Source organism: Lepisosteus platostomus, chromosome 2 (genome assembly GCF_059453375.1).
Source record: "Lepisosteus platostomus isolate fLepPlt1 chromosome 2, fLepPlt1.hap1, whole genome shotgun sequence".
Classification (NCBI taxonomy): Eukaryota; Metazoa; Chordata; class Actinopteri; order Semionotiformes; family Lepisosteidae; genus Lepisosteus; species Lepisosteus platostomus.
Genome location: NC_142612.1, coordinates 78,977,395 through 78,994,225, shown reverse-complemented (window position 1 = coordinate 78,994,225; position 16,831 = coordinate 78,977,395). Strand labels below are relative to the sequence as shown.

The window sequence follows — 16,831 nt, the reverse complement described above, 5'->3', positions numbered from 1 at the left end:
CACAGACTGCATGGGTGAGCGCCCCCTGCTGGCTCCACTAACACCTCTTCCAGCAGCAGGCTGAGCTTTCCCAGGAGTCTCCCGTCCAGGTAGTGGCCAGGCTCACACTGCTGGACTGCAGTGGGCTGCCAGCTGGGAGCTGCGGGGTGACCGAGCAGCTGGGCTGAATGGACCCCACCTTCAGACCGGTCTCTGAGAGCGAGAGGCCACTTATAAAGAGTCTGGAGCGCAGACTGTGGCCTTGTGAGCGAACCTGCGTGTGTGAGAGAGCTGTGTCAGCAGCCAGAGCCAAACAGGGACTACACGTTCAGTTTATGCAGAAATAAATGTTTATTTTCATGTGCTTCCTGTGGCAGCCTGTGGGGGGCGCTCTCCCTGCGCTCACAGCTTGCCCTCCTCTTCCAGGCTCGGGGCCTCGGAGCTGGTCCCGGCACTTCCGGCGGGGGCAGATTCCGCCCCCTCGGAGACGCTGGCGTCCTCGGAGTCCGGCTCCGGCTCGCCGGTCCGGACCGCCGCCCCCTGCTCCTCTTCCTCGTCTTTCTCCCAGCCCAGCGGCAGCGAGGGGACGCCGGGGGGCTGCCAGTCGAAGGCGAAGGATCCGAACATGGTGACCGGGCTGCTGGAGCTGGAGCGGCACAGGAACGGCTGGGATTCCTGGGAAACAGGGGGAAGGCCAGGAGAGACAGGTCGGGATTGGGAATACCGAACCGACCGGCCTGTTCTGGACTGGGTGTCTCGGCTCGGCCGTGCGCAGGAGGAGCTGGGAGGTTATGCACTGTTAGACCCAGGAGAGGTTCCGAAGGGGCTTTACTTTGGCAGAGGGTCCTGGCGCTGGGGCGGGGTCACCAACACGGGCCGGCGCCGTCTCCGGTCTGGTCCGTCTCCCCTTGGCCTGGGTGCCCACCGATCGTGGGGCCCCCGGGGGTCTCTCGTCCGCAGGCAGCGGCTCTGGGGGAGACTCCGGGGGAGACTCCGGGGGAGACTCCGGGGGCTGTGAGTTCAGAGACAGGACAGAGGAGTTGAGGAGCGTGGGGTCGGACAGGGATCGCATCCAGGCCCGAACCCTCCATTTTCAGGAGTCAGGAGTGGGATCTGGGGACTCGGCTGAGGCGGCAGGACCGACTCACCACTGTCGGGCCCCCGACGGGCTCTGGGCCGGCGTCCTCGGTCCGGTCCCCGGATTCGCCGGGCCGGACCCCCATCACTTCCTCTTCCTCGGCCCCGTCACCCCCATCTTCCTCGGGGGACCCCGGGACGGGGAGGGCGCTGGGGGGTGCCTCTGCGTCGGGGTCTGGAATTCAGCACGAGAGCAGAATGTCACTGACACGGAGGACAGAGGGAGGCTCCTGGGTAAACAAACACTGTAGCCAGGAGCCTTGGAGGAGCACAGGAGGGGGGCTGAGAGACTTCAGGCTAATAGGAGAACCTCCTTACCGGTCGAAGTGGGGGTGGCAGGCGTGGGGGGCGCTGTGGCCGAGGTGTCGTCCTTGCGGGTGCGGGATTTGGGCTTCTCTACGGGAGAGACACCTCCGCAACAGACAAACACCGTCATCAGGTTCAGGAGGAACAGAGGGAAATCTCCCTCCTCCTTCTCCTTGGCTCCTCTCCTGAGGAACCTCCTCTTCCTCCCCCTGGCGAATCTGGGCTCACTCGGGGGGGGGGGGTCTGGTGGGTTGGCAGCCAGTGGCTTGCCTGGGTCACTGTGTCGTTGACCCATAGGCAGAAGACGACACACAAATCGTATTCACGAATCAGAGTGCGATCAACTGCAACCGGTTTCTACAGGAGGCCCCTTTTATACCCCGGCGACTGGCGAGGTGGCGGGGTCTATGTGACATCCTGTATAAGAAAATTGTGACGTCCTCCCGTTGCTAGGCGGTAAAGGGATGCACTCCAGCACGTCACTAAGGGGATGTGATGTCATCGCGGCTTCCGCGCACTGCCGCTAGGCATCCTGGGATAGGGGAACACTAAATAGCTTAGCCGTTTTATAAGGCAAAAAAACGCGCAACTGATTAAAAAAGTGGTTCCTGATTCTCTGTGTATTCAATCAAAATATGAAATTTGTTTCGCTTTATTAAGTCCCATTCACCAAGCGCAGTCGTTTTTAAGCATTTAATGTGCAAATCAATGAACTGCGTCCGGTTTTCCAGCGCAGCTCTTAGGCATTAAAAGTTAGTTGAATATAGCGTTACGTTCGTCAACTCATCTGTTTACCGATCTGCGTAACATCGGGGTCGTTTTCAGAGCACCGGGGCGCTGAGAAGCGCTGCTGTGGCTGAGAGGCCAGTGAGGCTCAGTGCGGGTCACTGCGGGTCTCTCTCAAGACGCTGTAAACACAACTGTATGGGCTGACATCCAGAGTGATGCGTTTTCGCCGCTTAAACCAAAAACAAAAGTCTCTCGTTTCGCTCAATATATACAGTGTATGAGAACTGGAAAAGGCATGCCCTGAAATACCCCGTCGTGTATTATTTAACGTCCAGTGAAACCTGAGGGGAAGAAGAGCTCTTGGTTTGTCTCCAGCAGGTCTCAGTTCTTAAAGCCGAAAACGTGAGAAATAAACTGGGGCCGGCGCCCCAGAAACACTGGGAGGGTCGTTTGGGAAGCTACGACCAACGGATCCAATCTTTAACATTGCTTACAGCCCAGGGACCCCGGGTCCTCTAGGTAACAGATGCCGACGTTTGTAAAAATAAAATGTGGGAGAGTCATTTCCGTCGTTTGCTGGAAGCTTCCAAAATCGTCGAGAGTTTGCTGCGAGAAACACAGTGTTTCACCTTCGCGCTCACCGCCAGACTCCCAGCAGCAGGTCTTGTCCTGAAAACGGGGCAAAAGGCTACAAAATCGGTTCCGTCCGAATTCAAACTGCAGGAGCATCAGCCGTCGTCCCAGCGTCACCGTGGGTTCAGGAGTCCGCACGAACCAGGGGAAACTACGGAGAAGCCGTGGGCGGGAGGCAGCTCTTTACACAAAGCGTGGTGGGAGTGTGGAACAAGCTGCGATCTTTGGATCAATAAGCAACAAACTATCAAATTAATCTGGTCTGGTTTTAAGTGTTCAAACCTCTATTAGGCCTTATTTTCCTTATTTTTGGGGGGTGGTTTCAGTGGACAAACACCATCCAGGTGGGGCTGCACATTGGTGGTGGTGGAGGGGATCCCCGTTACCTGTAAAGCGCTTTGAGTGGAGTGTCCAGAAAAGCGCTATAAAAGTGTAAGCAATTATTATTATTATTATTATTATTATTCATACAATTTTTGAAAAGTTATATATATTATAGTTAAGCTTATATTCGCTACAGTAAACTAGTCTATGGAAGTAACACGGGTCATCTGAATGGGATTACGTTTCGGTTTGTGCGGATTACTGAAAATTACTTCGTTCGCGAGTACGATAGAAGAAAAATAACGTCATCACGTGTCTTCTGTGGTGAACTACATTTCCCAGAGGGCCATTCTTAGGGAGCCGGAAGTGCAGTGAGTTGACCTTGCAGCGAGGCAGAGCGCAGCACAGAAGCAGGCAGCATGGCGAATAAGGAGCCCAGTGTGAGTATGGAAATTACACACGTATTTGGAAATATTGCCGATTAAAACACATTGCCGTGGAGTTAGTGCTTTTCCGTAAGATAGTTACATTCTTGTTTTCGTAAAGACCGTGGCGCCAAGCTCGGTTTGATGTCATTCTGTCTGAGGCTTCATCTTTTTTTTTTTGATTAACGTGAATATGGTTTTGTTTTCCCAGAATAAACCTACCAAATAATTCAGGACGTGTGTTCCCCGAGCTTTAAGTCTATGCGTGGAATTGCAGAATAAAGTAATACTGCTGTAAATGCTGTAGAGGGATTGCTTTTTGTGCCTGGACTAACGAGGCCGTGTTAGACTTCATATTGTTGGTCACAAGAGACAGCGGATCTTGGCCGCGTACGATATGTAGGGGACTGGATTGTTTTAGTTTTCAAAGCTAGTGTGTAGCAATATGATGAACAGATATGTGATCTGAAGAGCTAGGCGCTGTAGCGCGTCTCGCTGGAGTCTGTGGGGGTCGGTGACATTGCATCACGCCGTCTGTAATTAGACCCTTCAGACTTCCTCTGCCTTTGACTTATCCGTGTGTCCTCAAGGAACCTGGTGTAAACGTGTTGGTTATTAACGTACCGCCGTGGCCCCAAGACAAGGAATGTTCTGGATGTAGTAAATATGGAGTCCAGCCTTGTCCGAAGAAGTCAGCGCGGCGATGCCCGGTGCCGCCACTAGGGGGAGCGCTCGCCCGCAGCGGCACCTCAGCCGCTGAGTTTCATAACCTGAGCGAGTGTTATTCTTGCGATGAATCTTGCGCGGTATCTGGAAGCACCGGATTTCCCACCTGTGTTTTATTTTCAAACCCAGAACGAGCCGGTTCGGAACAGACGCGCACGGCTCTGTGTCACCAGGCTGGCTGCTCCCGGGGCGAGACCCGGAGGAACCGTCTTGCAATAAAGATTTGTCGTGGCCGCAAATATGGGCACCCCGTGCACATTTTTTTTCAAATAATGCTACACTTCTTCCAGACAAATGCTGAAATTAAAAATGTGTTTCTTATACATTGTATTGCTTTGGTTTGCAGTGAAACAAACAAAAAAAGCTGAATAATGTACTAAGTACTAAGCTTATTCCACAAGAAATCCTAAAATGGCCCGGACAGTATTATTGGCACCTTCTACAAGCAGTTAGAAATAATTCTATTTCAAGCCGGTGATTCTCCTTTACTTTGGAATTGAACTCAGCTGTGGTGATTTGCAGGTGCCTGCAATATAAAAAATCACTAACTCAGCCAGTCAGAATAGAGAAAAGGACTCTTTCTCCTGTTTTGTGTCACTGTGTGGACCACAATGAGCATGGAGAAAAGAAAGACGTTCTCTTGTAGCGTGGACAATCTCAAGGCTACAAGTCCGTCTCCAGAGATCTTGATGTTCCTGTTTCCGCCGTATGTAATGTTATCAAGAAGTTTAAGAGAAAACTTGATCGAAGATTGTAGCGAAGGGTTGTTCGAATGGTGGAGAAAGCAGCTCGATCAGCTGCCACACAGATTCAAGCTGACCTTCAGAGCCGAGGTGCGACAGTCTCAATGCGCACCGCCCCTCGCCAGCTCGGTGACCCAGGAGGACCCCGCTGCTGAGAGAGAGACATCAGGAAGCCTGACTGCAATTTGCCAAAATCCTCCTGGGAGAATGTCCTGTGGACAGATGAGACCGAACTAGAGCTTTTTGGTAAAGCACACCGCCTCTCTGTTTACAGAAAACTAAATGAAGCCTTCAAAGAAAAGAACACCTTCCCTACAGTGAAACATGGAGGAGGTTCAGGGATGTTGTGGGGTTGCTTTGCTGCCACTGGCGCTGGATGCCTTGAGCGTGTGCAAGGCGTCTTGAGATCAGGAGAACACCGAGGCATTCCGGAGCTCAATGTCATACCCAGAGTGAGAAAGCTGGGTCTCCGTCGAAGGTCATAGGTCTTCCAGCTCAACGATGACACCGGACACTTCAAAAAGCACTCGGGAAAGGGGCAGGACAAAACACTGGACTGTTCTGGAGGGACCAGCAATGAGTCCGGATCTAAATCCCGTTGGAAACCTGTGGAGAGATCTGACAACAGCAGCTGGGAGAGGGCACCCTTCACACCTGGCAGGCCTGGAGCAGGTGGCACGAGAAGGGTGGGCCAGACTGCCAGTACAGAGGTGCAGGAAGCTCATCGGTGGCCATAGGAGGCGCTTGATTGCAGATATTGTGACACAAGGCTGTGCTACCAAATACTGAGTCTGGGCCGTCAATAATTTTGTCAATGCAATGCCGTTTCTTTTTATTTTCTGATTTAAAAGGATAGATTAAGTCCTGAATCAAAAACAACGGTTCTGTAATAGTAACAGTGAAATAAAGAACTGTGGAGACCACATAAGTTGGTCAGTTGCAACTTATTTTTAGAGAAAACTGTGAGTTATTTGCCAAAAGTGCAAGGGTGCCGATGTTTTTGGCCACGACTGTACCTTGTCTCTAGAAATGAAGTGCAGCATCTTAGCGGTGGTAGTTTTTAACGCAGGACTAAATCCAATCAAAGGCTGGTGGTCTGTTTTCAGAAGGGTGCAGCGTGGTGTGTAAAAGCAGAAAGGGCTCCGTCTTCCCACACGGTCCTGACAAGAGACCCTCAGGGATGGAGTTGACCCCCCCCCCCCCCGGTGTCAGACTTGACTCCCCCCCCTTGCCTGTGGGGGCAGTAGGACGCCAGACAGGCGTGCTGGCTAAGCCTGTGCTCTCTTTGCCCCGCAGAGGTTTGTGCAGCAGCTCAGGGACATGGCCAGCCGCATGTCCTCGGGCTCCAGGGGAGCCGGCATGGGCCTCAAGCTGCTGCTGGGAGCCGGGGCTCTGGCCTACGGGGTCAAAGAGGCCACATACACAGGTGCGTACGGGTTCGACAGCGAGAGCAGAGAGGCGTCTGCAAGCCTGTCAGCTCTGATGGCTGGGGATGGGGCCGGCAAGCAGGAAGCGCTGTAGGAGTATAGAAAGAGGAATTTAATGTCAAGAGACTCGCATGAAAAAGATCCGGTGCATTTGATTGTCCAAAAAGGAAGCGAGGCACCTGATTTGCTTTGCTTCTCTCCACCTTTTTTAAATTTTCATTTTCGAAGGAGGCAGCGAAGAGGGAAAGAGGAGTCCAGGACCCCCTCCTCTGAGCTCGACGCATTCTGCCCTTTCTCGGTGGTGTTGGTTCGCCTGCAATCCCAGAATTCTTTTCCCTTCCGGGATTTTCCCACACAGGAAGACACAGCGCTCCTGCTCTCTTGGGCTGAAATCTTTCTCTCTGCAGCTACACGGTCTTGGCTAATTAGACTTCTCTCTTCTCTCATAGTTTTAAAACTGTATAACATATAGTAACACAGTCATAACAAGCATCTAGCTGCTGCGTACGACACAGAGACCCGCTTCCTGCCGGAGAGATCCTGACCTGCTTGTTCTGTGTGCTCCCAGTTGAAGGTGGGCAGAGAGCCATCATCTTCAACAGGATCGGGGGGATGCAGGACTCCGTGTTGGCTGAGGGGCTGCATTTCAGGTAAGACTGACCCCCGTCACCCCTGGGGCTCCGAAGACTGATTCAGCCTCCGCAGTGCGGGGCTCGGAGAGGTTCGTGGGGGAGACGCCACACTTTGTTGGAAACGAGGTGTGCTGCTTTTTACATATGTAGGCTTGCAAACGGGGGGGGAAGGAAATGCATTTTGTTTTTTTAAAAGTTGCAGCCAGTACACACGTACAGTGGACTTTTGGGAAGAGGAATGGACGTTTCCCAGACTTTCCTTGGCTGTGATGTCACAGGAAGGGTGTGAAAAGTAAATGTACTGGGTGTGATCATGCAGCCGTGGCTTGAAGGCAAGTTGAGCTGCACTCTTGCCAGCAGAAGCAGGATTTGTAGAGGGAAATGTGTGGGTCTGTGACAGAGCCCCAGGCAGGCGGAGCTGCTGCTTCTCTGTTGACAGACCGCCTGTACTGCTCATTTAGAGTCTGTCGGCCTGGTGTTGTCGTCTCAGGACTCCCTGTCTTGACCTCGACTTCTTGAATTTTGAAGAACCCTGTGCTGTAAATTAAATGCCCCTTTTATTTGACTGGTGGGTTAAGAGTTTTATTGCAGTTGGCCATCTGGCATTCAAGAGCTGGGATACCAGGCGCTTGCAAAAAATCAGGCCAGTTCGCTGGCATGAGATCAAGAAAACCTTGTTGAAGCACAAAACTGACGGTCCTTAAATTCCTGGCTGTAATTTTACTCCTTCCTAGGCTGTTGTAGCTCTGACATTGAATTCAGTTTTGGATTTCAGCTTTTCCCTGTGTTTTTTTCAGGATACCATGGTTCCAGTACCCAATCATTTATGACATCAGGGCGAAACCCCGGAAGATCTCCTCCCTAACAGGAAGCAAAGGTACTTGTGAAAGGATCGCTCGGGTCTAAAACTTCACAGCTGCTCTGAAGGCAGCTGGGTGCTCCAGATTTCTGTTTGTGCTTAAGAAAAACGTAGCCTTCGTCGCTTAATTCAGATCCTCGAGGTGGAAGCATTATCCAAACACGTCACCTGCTCTTCATGCGTCATTGTAAGGCTGTGAGCAAACAGGTTTTTCTATATATGGCTGCAGCCGCCTTTCAGGAGAGGTACAGCTGTGGTGAAAGATAAAAATATAGGTGGATTGCATGTATGTACCTGTCTGTAGAAAGGATCCAGTTCAGTTGTTCAACAGAGCAACAGGTGAAACAGGAGATAGACCCTGAAGAGATGCGCTGTCGGTCACAGGATGTCCCAGTCACGGTGTGGCTGTGGATTCGTCCCAGGGGGGTTGTGGGTTCGAATCCTAGGAGGGGTTGCAGGTGCAGTAGTTACTCTTGAGCAAGGGGTTTCAGCCAAGTCATCACGAAGGAGACCAAAAACTAGGGGAGACACTTTATTTTTTACTGGATCACTCCAGCTCTGTGTTGGCTCATGTTAGCCAAAATAAGAATAACTCTAGTAGATGAGGGGATTTTTTCAGACTGTATAAAAGTTAGCCTGGATGTAATACTCCTGCTTTCTAATCTGTAATATCTCTGATGTAGCATTGGAGGTTTCTTTGCTCCTGTGCTGTATGTGTTGCCCTGCTTTAACACATCAGAAACAATATCATTTGGCATCATGAGCACACTTATGGCACTTATTCCTGTTTCAGCACGTATTACTTTCTGTATTACTTTGCAACATGATTGCAGGTAAATAAAAAACTTGTAGTTGGTAGACTGTAGTTAAAGAGTTGTGTTAAAAGCTGGAGTTTCTGCAGCAAATACAAGGCCCGTGGATTTCGCACAGCCTGGGAGAAATGGGGAAGAGCTGAAAGTCTTCAGCACCTTGGACAGAGTCTCTTCCATGCTGGCGAGACCCTGCATTTACTCTTAGATGTTCAGGTTTAACACCTTGAAACAAGAAGCCAAGATCATAAACCATTCAGCACCACTACATTCAGTCTTGAGTGTTTCTTCTGGATCTTGTAAGTTACACGTCTTCTGTGTCAGTGGAGGAAGAATAACAGATGATTTTTTTTTTTAATAACCCAAAGGAAATTCCTTCAATCTTTGAGGCTCTTTTCCAGATGTGGTGGTGTTGGGAGTGTGCAGAATCCTTTTAGTCTTAAACTTCTCCGTGTTTCTCCGCGTTTCAAGTGTCACTGTGTCTCTTTTCTCCTAAGATCTGCAGATGGTCAACATTGCCCTGCGCGTCCTGTCCAGGCCTGTGGCCTCGAACCTCCCGGCTCTGTACCAGCAGCTGGGCAAGGACTACGACGAGCGCGTCCTGCCCTCCATCGTCAACGAGGTTCTCAAGAGCGTGGTGGCCAAGTTCAACGCCTCGCAGCTCATCACGCAGAGAGCACAGGTCAGCCTCCCTCTTTGCAGCCCTTTCACTGTCCAGGCAGTGTGCAGGGTGTTGGCAAACACTTTCAGCGATTTCACGGTTTGTGTCCGTTATGGTTGACTGGAAAGGGTTGGACCCAGATCAGACTTTAGGACAGCAGTATTGGGCTCCAGGATTTCAAGCCAAGGAGTCTGTGTCCAGTGGGTTTCCTGGTTCTCTTTAAATGTGCAGTGGATCAAGACTGTACTGACTTTGCAGGTTGGCCTCCCAGTAGGAACCACAAGGGGGCGACAACTCCCCAAGTAGGAGTATGCTTGGGCTGTATTGAGGCATTTCAGGTGTGAGTGTGGCCTTAACTGAAGAAGACTCGTGTGTCTCTCACCGGAGTCTTTGCAGGAAATAGGGGGGTTGAGTCTGTTTTGGACCAGCTGGAGTGTGCCCAGAGAGGGGGAAGAAGAGTCCTGGAGGGGTTGAAGAGTAGAGAAAGAGGTTGTCTCTCAGTCACAGGATGTCCCAGTCACGCTGTGGCTGTGGATTCGTCCCAGGACGGTTGCGGGTTTGAATCCTAAGACGGGTTGCAGGTGCTGTAGTTACTCTTGAGCAAGGGGTTTCACCCAAGTCACCGTGAAGGAGACCAAGCGTTTTGTTGCAAACTAACGGAGACAGTTATTTTTTGGGGGGATCACTCCAGTAAAATGTCTTTAAATTGGTGCAACTCGAATCCAGTCAGTCCCAAGTGCGTAAAGTGGGATGTGCTTTCTTCAGACGCCCAGCCTCTGTGGCTCCGTGGCTCCAGGAGAGGTGTGACGCACGCAGCACCATGGAAACAGGCTCTGTCCCCACCGGGGGAGGTGTCATGTCAGTACCCCAGCAGTTAACAGCCGTGTCTGCGCTGTCGGGGCGAGTGACCGCGTCTTAGAATAGACGCGGAGGCTCGGTGGGCAAGCTGTACCTCGGGCGCTACGTTGGACGATTCGGGCCTTTCCCCGCTGTAAACGTTAGGAACTAGGTGTGTGTGTGAGGGGAGTGGTGTGTTGTGTCCTTTACCCTCCCGGCGTGTTCTGAAACAGCAGCTCTCTCGGCCAGACTCATATCCGGTCTCGCACGGCCCAGAGTTCTGTACTTGCGCGCGTATGCGTTCTGGGTGCTGATTGTCCCCCCGCCAGTTCTCTGTATCCGGTGCCGAGCTCTCCTCTGAGGCTGGCAGGCGGAGCCACGGCCCGTGCCGAGAGCTCGTGTCTGTCCCCGGGGTCCTCACGGGTGTCCTCTGGCAGGTGTCCCTGCTGATCCGGCGCGAGCTCTTCGAGAGGGCCAAGGACTTCAACATCATCCTGGACGACGTGGCCATCACGGAGCTGAGCTTCAGCCGGGAGTACACCGCCGCCGTGGAGGCCAAGCAAGTGGGTAGGTATCGACGCGGCCGTCTCCGGGGTGATCCGGGCGTCCCGGGGGAGGCGGTGCCACCTCTCCAGGCTGCGCGGATGAGTGCTTCGGAACGGTCCGTGAACGTTTCAGCCTGCACGCGGCGTCAGTGTGAATGTAAAAGTCTGCCCCTGTGCCCCATCTTCAGATTGGCTTGTTGTCTCCTTGAGTTTTAGCTGCTGCTGCTCGCTGCGTTGTCCGCCTGTTCTCCCAGTTGGATATCGTCCTCTAGCTTGACTGGTTTACTGACTAGACCCAGATCTAGACCCCTTGATATGAATTGACAACATCGGCGTTCCTAGTACACTTCCCAGTGGTACGTCCACTAATTACCCCAGCTTGAGTATTCACCCTTTACCTGAACCCACTGTGCTCCATTATCAGCCGATGCTCAGTCCAAGCGCTTGCTTCTCTGTCACGCTGGGCAGGTGAGGGTGGCGACTCTCAGTCAGTGTGCTGGGAAGTGGCTTCCCAGGTTGCCGATGGTCGCCGTGCGCAAAGAGGTTACTGGAGGCTCTACTCCAAGACTGACGTGCTTCTGTCCTTCGAAGGGCGGGCCTTCATTAGCCAGAGCTGCTGTGACCAGTAAAGCCTTTTAGTTATTTTGTCTCAGTATTTGGTTGGCACACAAGTACCACCTTGTTGTTTTTTTATTTGCCCGGTAATGGGTCACTCTGGCTTTTTTTTAAAGAGTTTTTAAAAAAGATTTCTTACACATAGTAAAGATTTCTTAACCGTGTAAAGTACACTCATCCATCCCACACGGCTCAGAGGCCCCTGGAAGGCAGAGGTAGTAACGGGCACGACCTGCAGACCTCGCAGTGAAGCTGGAGTTTACGGAAGGGCGTGGCCCCGGACCCCAGAGTTCATGCCCGTCGGTCCGGTCCCCGAGTGTGAATCGGCCTCCTTTTCTTCTCCAGCCCAGCAGGAGGCCCAGAGAGCCCAGTTCTACGTGGAGAAGGCCAAGCAGGATCAGAGACAGAAGATCATCCAGGCTGAAGGAGAAGCTCAGGCTGCCAAAATGGTAACGTCCTCCCGGATGCGAACGTGCACACGGCTCGCATCTCTGTCCAGTACCCATGAGTCTTCAGCTGGGCCGCTGCCCTCTCCGTGTGACTGAACACGCCTACAGCCACAGCTTAGCCACACTTGCACCCCGGGTGTCCCATCTGATTGGCAATGCCACAGCACTGCTTTTCACATGTCTTGTAAGTGAGAATTTGTACTGTTGGGAAAGGAAGAGTGTCGTCGTTCGAAGTAAACCAGCTTGGGCAGTGGTCGCAGTGGACGTTTACAGCAGCGCACCAACTAAATCTTAGCTTGCAGACTTTTAAAGGGCAGTCAAGACGTTGGATGCTGCTTGCAGTTATTTCTGGGCCTGTGCAAGTCTATCTACGTACCTAATAGTACAGTTTATCCCGTGTTGTAGATGTGTGACCAGAGCAGTATATAATTGTTCTTTTCTAAAAGTGAATTAATTATTGGGGGTCTTTTTGGCTATGTGCTTTTGAACAAGTTAGAATGCATTGACCAACGACACGCCTGATGTCCCTTTTAGCATTTTATCACAGATTGCCTTTCTCAGATTAACTAACACTGCATAAACAGTGTTTTCTTAGAATCCTTTTTGAGCACCACCAATAACTTGGGTCCTATTGTAGATAACTGCAACAGGTCACGATTCCAAGCTCATTCCATTGTAATAGTCTGTTTATTCAGTTCCCAGTGGAAACCAGATGTTTTACAAATACAGAACTTAGTTTGTGTTTGATTGACTGATTGAAAATGAAATAGAAACCCTTGTTACTGTTACTGAAGACGGCTGTGAGCTGCATCTTGCAACATAATTGGCGATGCTGGGGGGCCCAAGATGAAGGGGTCTGGCTTCACTATGCTGAGAAGGGCATGGCGCCACGCTCTGTTCCACCTGCTGACGCCCCTGTGCCTGCTCTGTTCCACCTGCTGACGCCCCTGTGCCTGCTCTGTTCCACCTGCTGACGCCCCTGTGCCTGCTCTGTTCCACCTGCTGACGCCCCTGTGCCTGCTCTGTTCCACCTGCTGACGCCCCTGTGCCTGCTCTGTTCCACCTGCTGACGCCCCTGTGCCTGCTCTGTTCCACCTGCTGACGCCCCTGTGCCTGCTCTGTTCCACCTGCTGACGCCCCTGTGCCTGCTCTGTTCCACCTGCTGACGCCCCTGTGCCTGCTCTGTTCCAGCTGGGAGAGGCCGTGACCAAGAACCCCGGCTACCTGAAGTTGCGGAGGATCCGAGCCGCTCAGAACATCGCCAAGACGGTACGCTGGTGGGGCCGGACTCCTGGCCTGTGGGCCATGGTTTTGAGTCCTGGGGTGGCGGGGGAGGGTGTTTTTGTACCTGATAGTGAAGTCGTTCAGTGCCTGACTCCTCTGGCAAAACCAGCTGGGTGACTGAATACCAATGTGTGGACATCAAACCTCAACGGCACCTCCGCGAGTCACTTAAGAAGGCATTAGCCCGATTTGTGACCAGGAATTAGGGTAGAGGGCCTCGCGTGAAGCATTCCTTGTCTGGGGCGTCTGTCCTCCTGCAGAGCAGACAGTGGGGGTGCCGGGTGTGGCGGACTGGACGCCCGATTATGCTGTCGAAAAGCCACGGCACCAGCTCAGCATGGCTCAGTTTTGTTTTTTGTCTACCAGTGTGCAGGGCTCTTCCTTGTTTAGAGACAGTCGGCATGTGAGGGAATGCTGGGGTGTTGGGGGCAGCAGGGGGTCTTTATTCTTGAATTCTGCAGCCGTGTAAATTATTATCAGCAAAAATCAAGTTCCGATCGCACTCTGATCGAGTATTTGAGACACTGACGGGTGTCTTCACGCTTTTTTTTAAACGGCATCAGGAAAGGATCTCCATGTCTCGCTGGACAGTAGACTGCCTTTGTGAACACAAAGAAATGATGATATTTGCTTAGAAACAAAGGGCGATGGTCTCACCCTTATGATAACCTGAGGCGTAAGCCTTCATAGTCTATTCGATTGCAGGTCTTTTGCAAGCAGCACGTCTGATAGGCTGGATCGCTGCTAATTTGTTTCCAAGCATTTGCATGCATTTTGTGATTGTATGTCCATTTTAATAGTGCAAAGCACGGTGCTCCACAGAACAGCTGTGTGCTGCTCTTCGTATACGAGGGTCAACCTGCGCTTAGTGTCATCGTCACCAGCTGTCCTTGCTGACAGAAAAAGATGGAGAATGTTTCCTGTAGCTTTGCAGCAGTCCTTTCTCTTAGGAGTCAGTATTGAAGATGAACTTGATGGAAATCCAGAATCCCCCCTCCCTGTTAAAAATTTGATTAGATTTAATTGACTTTTTTAATTAATTGCTTCAGTTCCACACTGCTGCTGTTGCTTCATTGCCACGGGCTATGTGTGTCATTGTGTAGACTCACTACTTTTAAAACTTTTTTTTCCATTTTACAGGGGAGTGCTCTATTTAGATTTCCAATTAAAAGTGTGTGTGTGTGAGAGAGAGACAACTGGCATTTCACATCTGGGGAAAAAGAGCTAGATTTCTTGATTATTTCCAAAATGGTGGAGTTCCGTTATTTGAACAGATTGTGTCATTTAAAATGAAATGACGACCGAAAGCCGTGCCTACTGCGTTTACCAGGAAGCACAGTCCTTTGTAAAGAGCACTGTGGCCCGACAGGGTAGGGGGTGTTTCTCTCCGGAGGCCCTCTGTCATGTGCAAGCAACCACTCTGTTCTTCAGTGCTGGGAGCTCTTGTGGGACCCCGGCCCATTTGAAATGGCTTCGTTCGTTCGGAAATGGCTTTTCTGCCTCTGATCCAGTGCACAGTACCGTATTGAGCTGAACAGCCTGTGCCTGACCCAGAGGAAGGGGGATCCAGTGTCGACTGCTGCAGCTGCTGTCTCTGAACATGGGTCCCAGGACCTCCTGCTTTCTGCTGCTCCCGACAATTCGGTTCTGCAGCAGCGTGCGTCAACGAGACCCACGAGTGCTCTCTGAGCTCCGCAAAATGGAGCACCTGTGAGAAACAGAGTTGTCTCTTCCTTGCACAGGTGGCAGCGTCGCAGAACAAGGTGTACCTGAGTGCGGACAACTTGGTGCTGAACCTCCAGGATGACTCCTTTAACAAGTAGGTGTCTCTCCCTTCAGAAGTTTGCGGCCGAGTTTCCCTCTGTTAGAGGTATAGGGGACAAGGACGTGTAGTGTGAAATTACAGCAATTAAATACAGATTTCCTGGGAGTTAAAAAAACTTAATTTCACTTAACTCCAGAAGGCCTTTTCTCTGAAAATAGCCTCATTACCACTTGAATCCACTGTATAATAGGTTTTGTAACTATTTTTGGTTTTATTGCACGATGAAAAATGAACTGAAGGAGCTGCATGTGAAAAAAGCTCAGTCCTATATAGACCGGTACAGATTGTGATACAGTGTTTTATTTCAGGAGCTCTCTTCATTCATGTGAACATGCCTCAACGTATTGTACCTTTTATGATTTTAAGGCCAATCAAAGATGATGATCATCTTGTGGCTACGTTTGGCCAATGCCTAATGGCTTGATGCTAATGGGATGAGTCTTGTTTAGTTTTCTCCCTGGCTGTGCATAAGGAATGAGTCTGGCGATGCAAAGGGTTGCGTTAATTGCTTTTTAAGCTGCATAATATTCTGCTTCTCTTTTAGTTTTCCTAGTTGAATAGCCTTAGAATTCAGTTGATCATATTCCAGATCTTAATGGATTAGCCCCTTCAGCACTACATTAAATGTGTTTCCTCATATATCTTTCTATATATGTCATTTTTTCTTTTGTTTCAGTTTATCGTTGGGCTCAGGGAAGAAGTAACCAGTTCAGAAACATCATGCATTCCATGCGTTAGTATGATACTTCCATGAAGAACCAGTAAATCTTTGTCGACTGCGGAAAAACTCACGTGTCTGTCCCTTTGTCACTCTACCAGCTCCTAGTTTTCTAGTGGGAGTTTTTTTTTCCCCGATACGGTAAACGCAAATTGGAAGAATCCTCATATGCACAATAGGCTATATATATTTCTTCTGCTTTGTTCTTTCTGTTCATCATGACCCTAGTACACCGGAGATAAGTCAAATCAACCTCAGTCCTTTTGCAAAGAGGATTTGTGTAAGACTCAGCTTTTTGCTGATGTGCAAATTGTCCTGTATCGTCAAGAGACCTTTTTTTTAATAAAGTTTGGTATCGTCAGCTATTTCCTGCTTCATGCCCACCCTGTTTTGCAGCTCATGTTGTGCATGTCTTGGCCGCAGCCCTGAGCACTGTGGGGGGAGAGAGGAACTGCAGACATGCCCCTCTCACACGCCCATCTCTCAGAGACCCCCCTACAGCTGCCTTGCCGTTACTCGTCTCCGTCCAGAGTGCGCCCTGGTCTCTCTCGCTGACGTCGCAATCCCAGCATGCCTGCAGGTGCTGCTGTTGCTCCCAGAGAGCCCTGCCTGCCGAAGGCCTGCTCAGCCCCAGGTCTGTTCAGCCAAGAGCGTCTCCCCCCCCATGAGAGATGCGCAGGGCTCGAACTGCAGTGCGATCTGCAGACAAGCTTCACTCTGAAAACACACCACAGCCCAGCCCCAAGGAAGGAGCAGGGTTTTGCTTCATCATGGGGTTGGGCTGAACGTTTCATACAGGATGGTGACGGCTGTTTTCATAGCTTCATGTCATCTTTCATTTTTTTACAACTTGCAGTTTTGTTTCCTCTTAATTATGGAGCAGAGCTTTTTCACGGCAGTAGGTGCTCTTTTGATACAGGCCTGTTGTCTGAGGCCATTCAGAAACACAGTTGCTGAACTAATTTATAGCCAAGTGTGGTTTCAAATGGACAGCACAATAAAAATGATTTCAGATTTTAGTTTGTGTGCATTTTTATTCAGATTTTGGAAGTTTCAGTGTTGTATTTCTTTGTCAACCTACTAGAGCACTTCTTGGTTTTTGTGTTTTCTTTCAATGTCCATTATATTTTTCCCAAATGATGCAGTCCTCTGATTTGCTTTGTGAAAA

The 16,831-nt window shown here is 50.7% G+C and overlaps 2 protein-coding genes across 2 annotated transcripts; one reads left to right on the top strand and one right to left on the bottom strand.

Annotated features, from left to right (window-relative positions):
* Positions 1–311: 311 nt before the first annotated feature.
* Positions 312–1,810, bottom strand: LOC148677364 (uncharacterized). The gene is made up of 4 exons (XM_088621397.1): positions 1,435–1,810; positions 1,128–1,291; positions 812–991; positions 312–654 (listed from the first exon to the last, which is right to left on the bottom strand). The coding sequence occupies exons 1-4, from the start codon at positions 1,715–1,717 to the stop codon at positions 382–384; spliced, it is 900 nt and encodes a 299-aa protein (XP_088477523.1). The 5' UTR covers positions 1,718–1,810; the 3' UTR covers positions 312–381.
* A 1,622-nt stretch (positions 1,811–3,432) lies between these two features.
* phb2b (prohibitin 2b) lies at positions 3,433–16,682 on the top strand. The gene is made up of 10 exons (XM_088621382.1): positions 3,433–3,548; positions 6,299–6,428; positions 6,998–7,079; positions 7,859–7,938; positions 9,227–9,411; positions 10,665–10,794; positions 11,733–11,836; positions 13,028–13,105; positions 14,863–14,939; positions 15,622–16,682. Exons 1-10 carry the CDS (start codon positions 3,528–3,530, stop codon positions 15,647–15,649), a joined length of 915 nt encoding a protein of 304 aa, XP_088477508.1. The 5' UTR covers positions 3,433–3,527; the 3' UTR covers positions 15,650–16,682.
* The last annotated feature ends 149 nt before the right edge of the window (positions 16,683–16,831 follow it).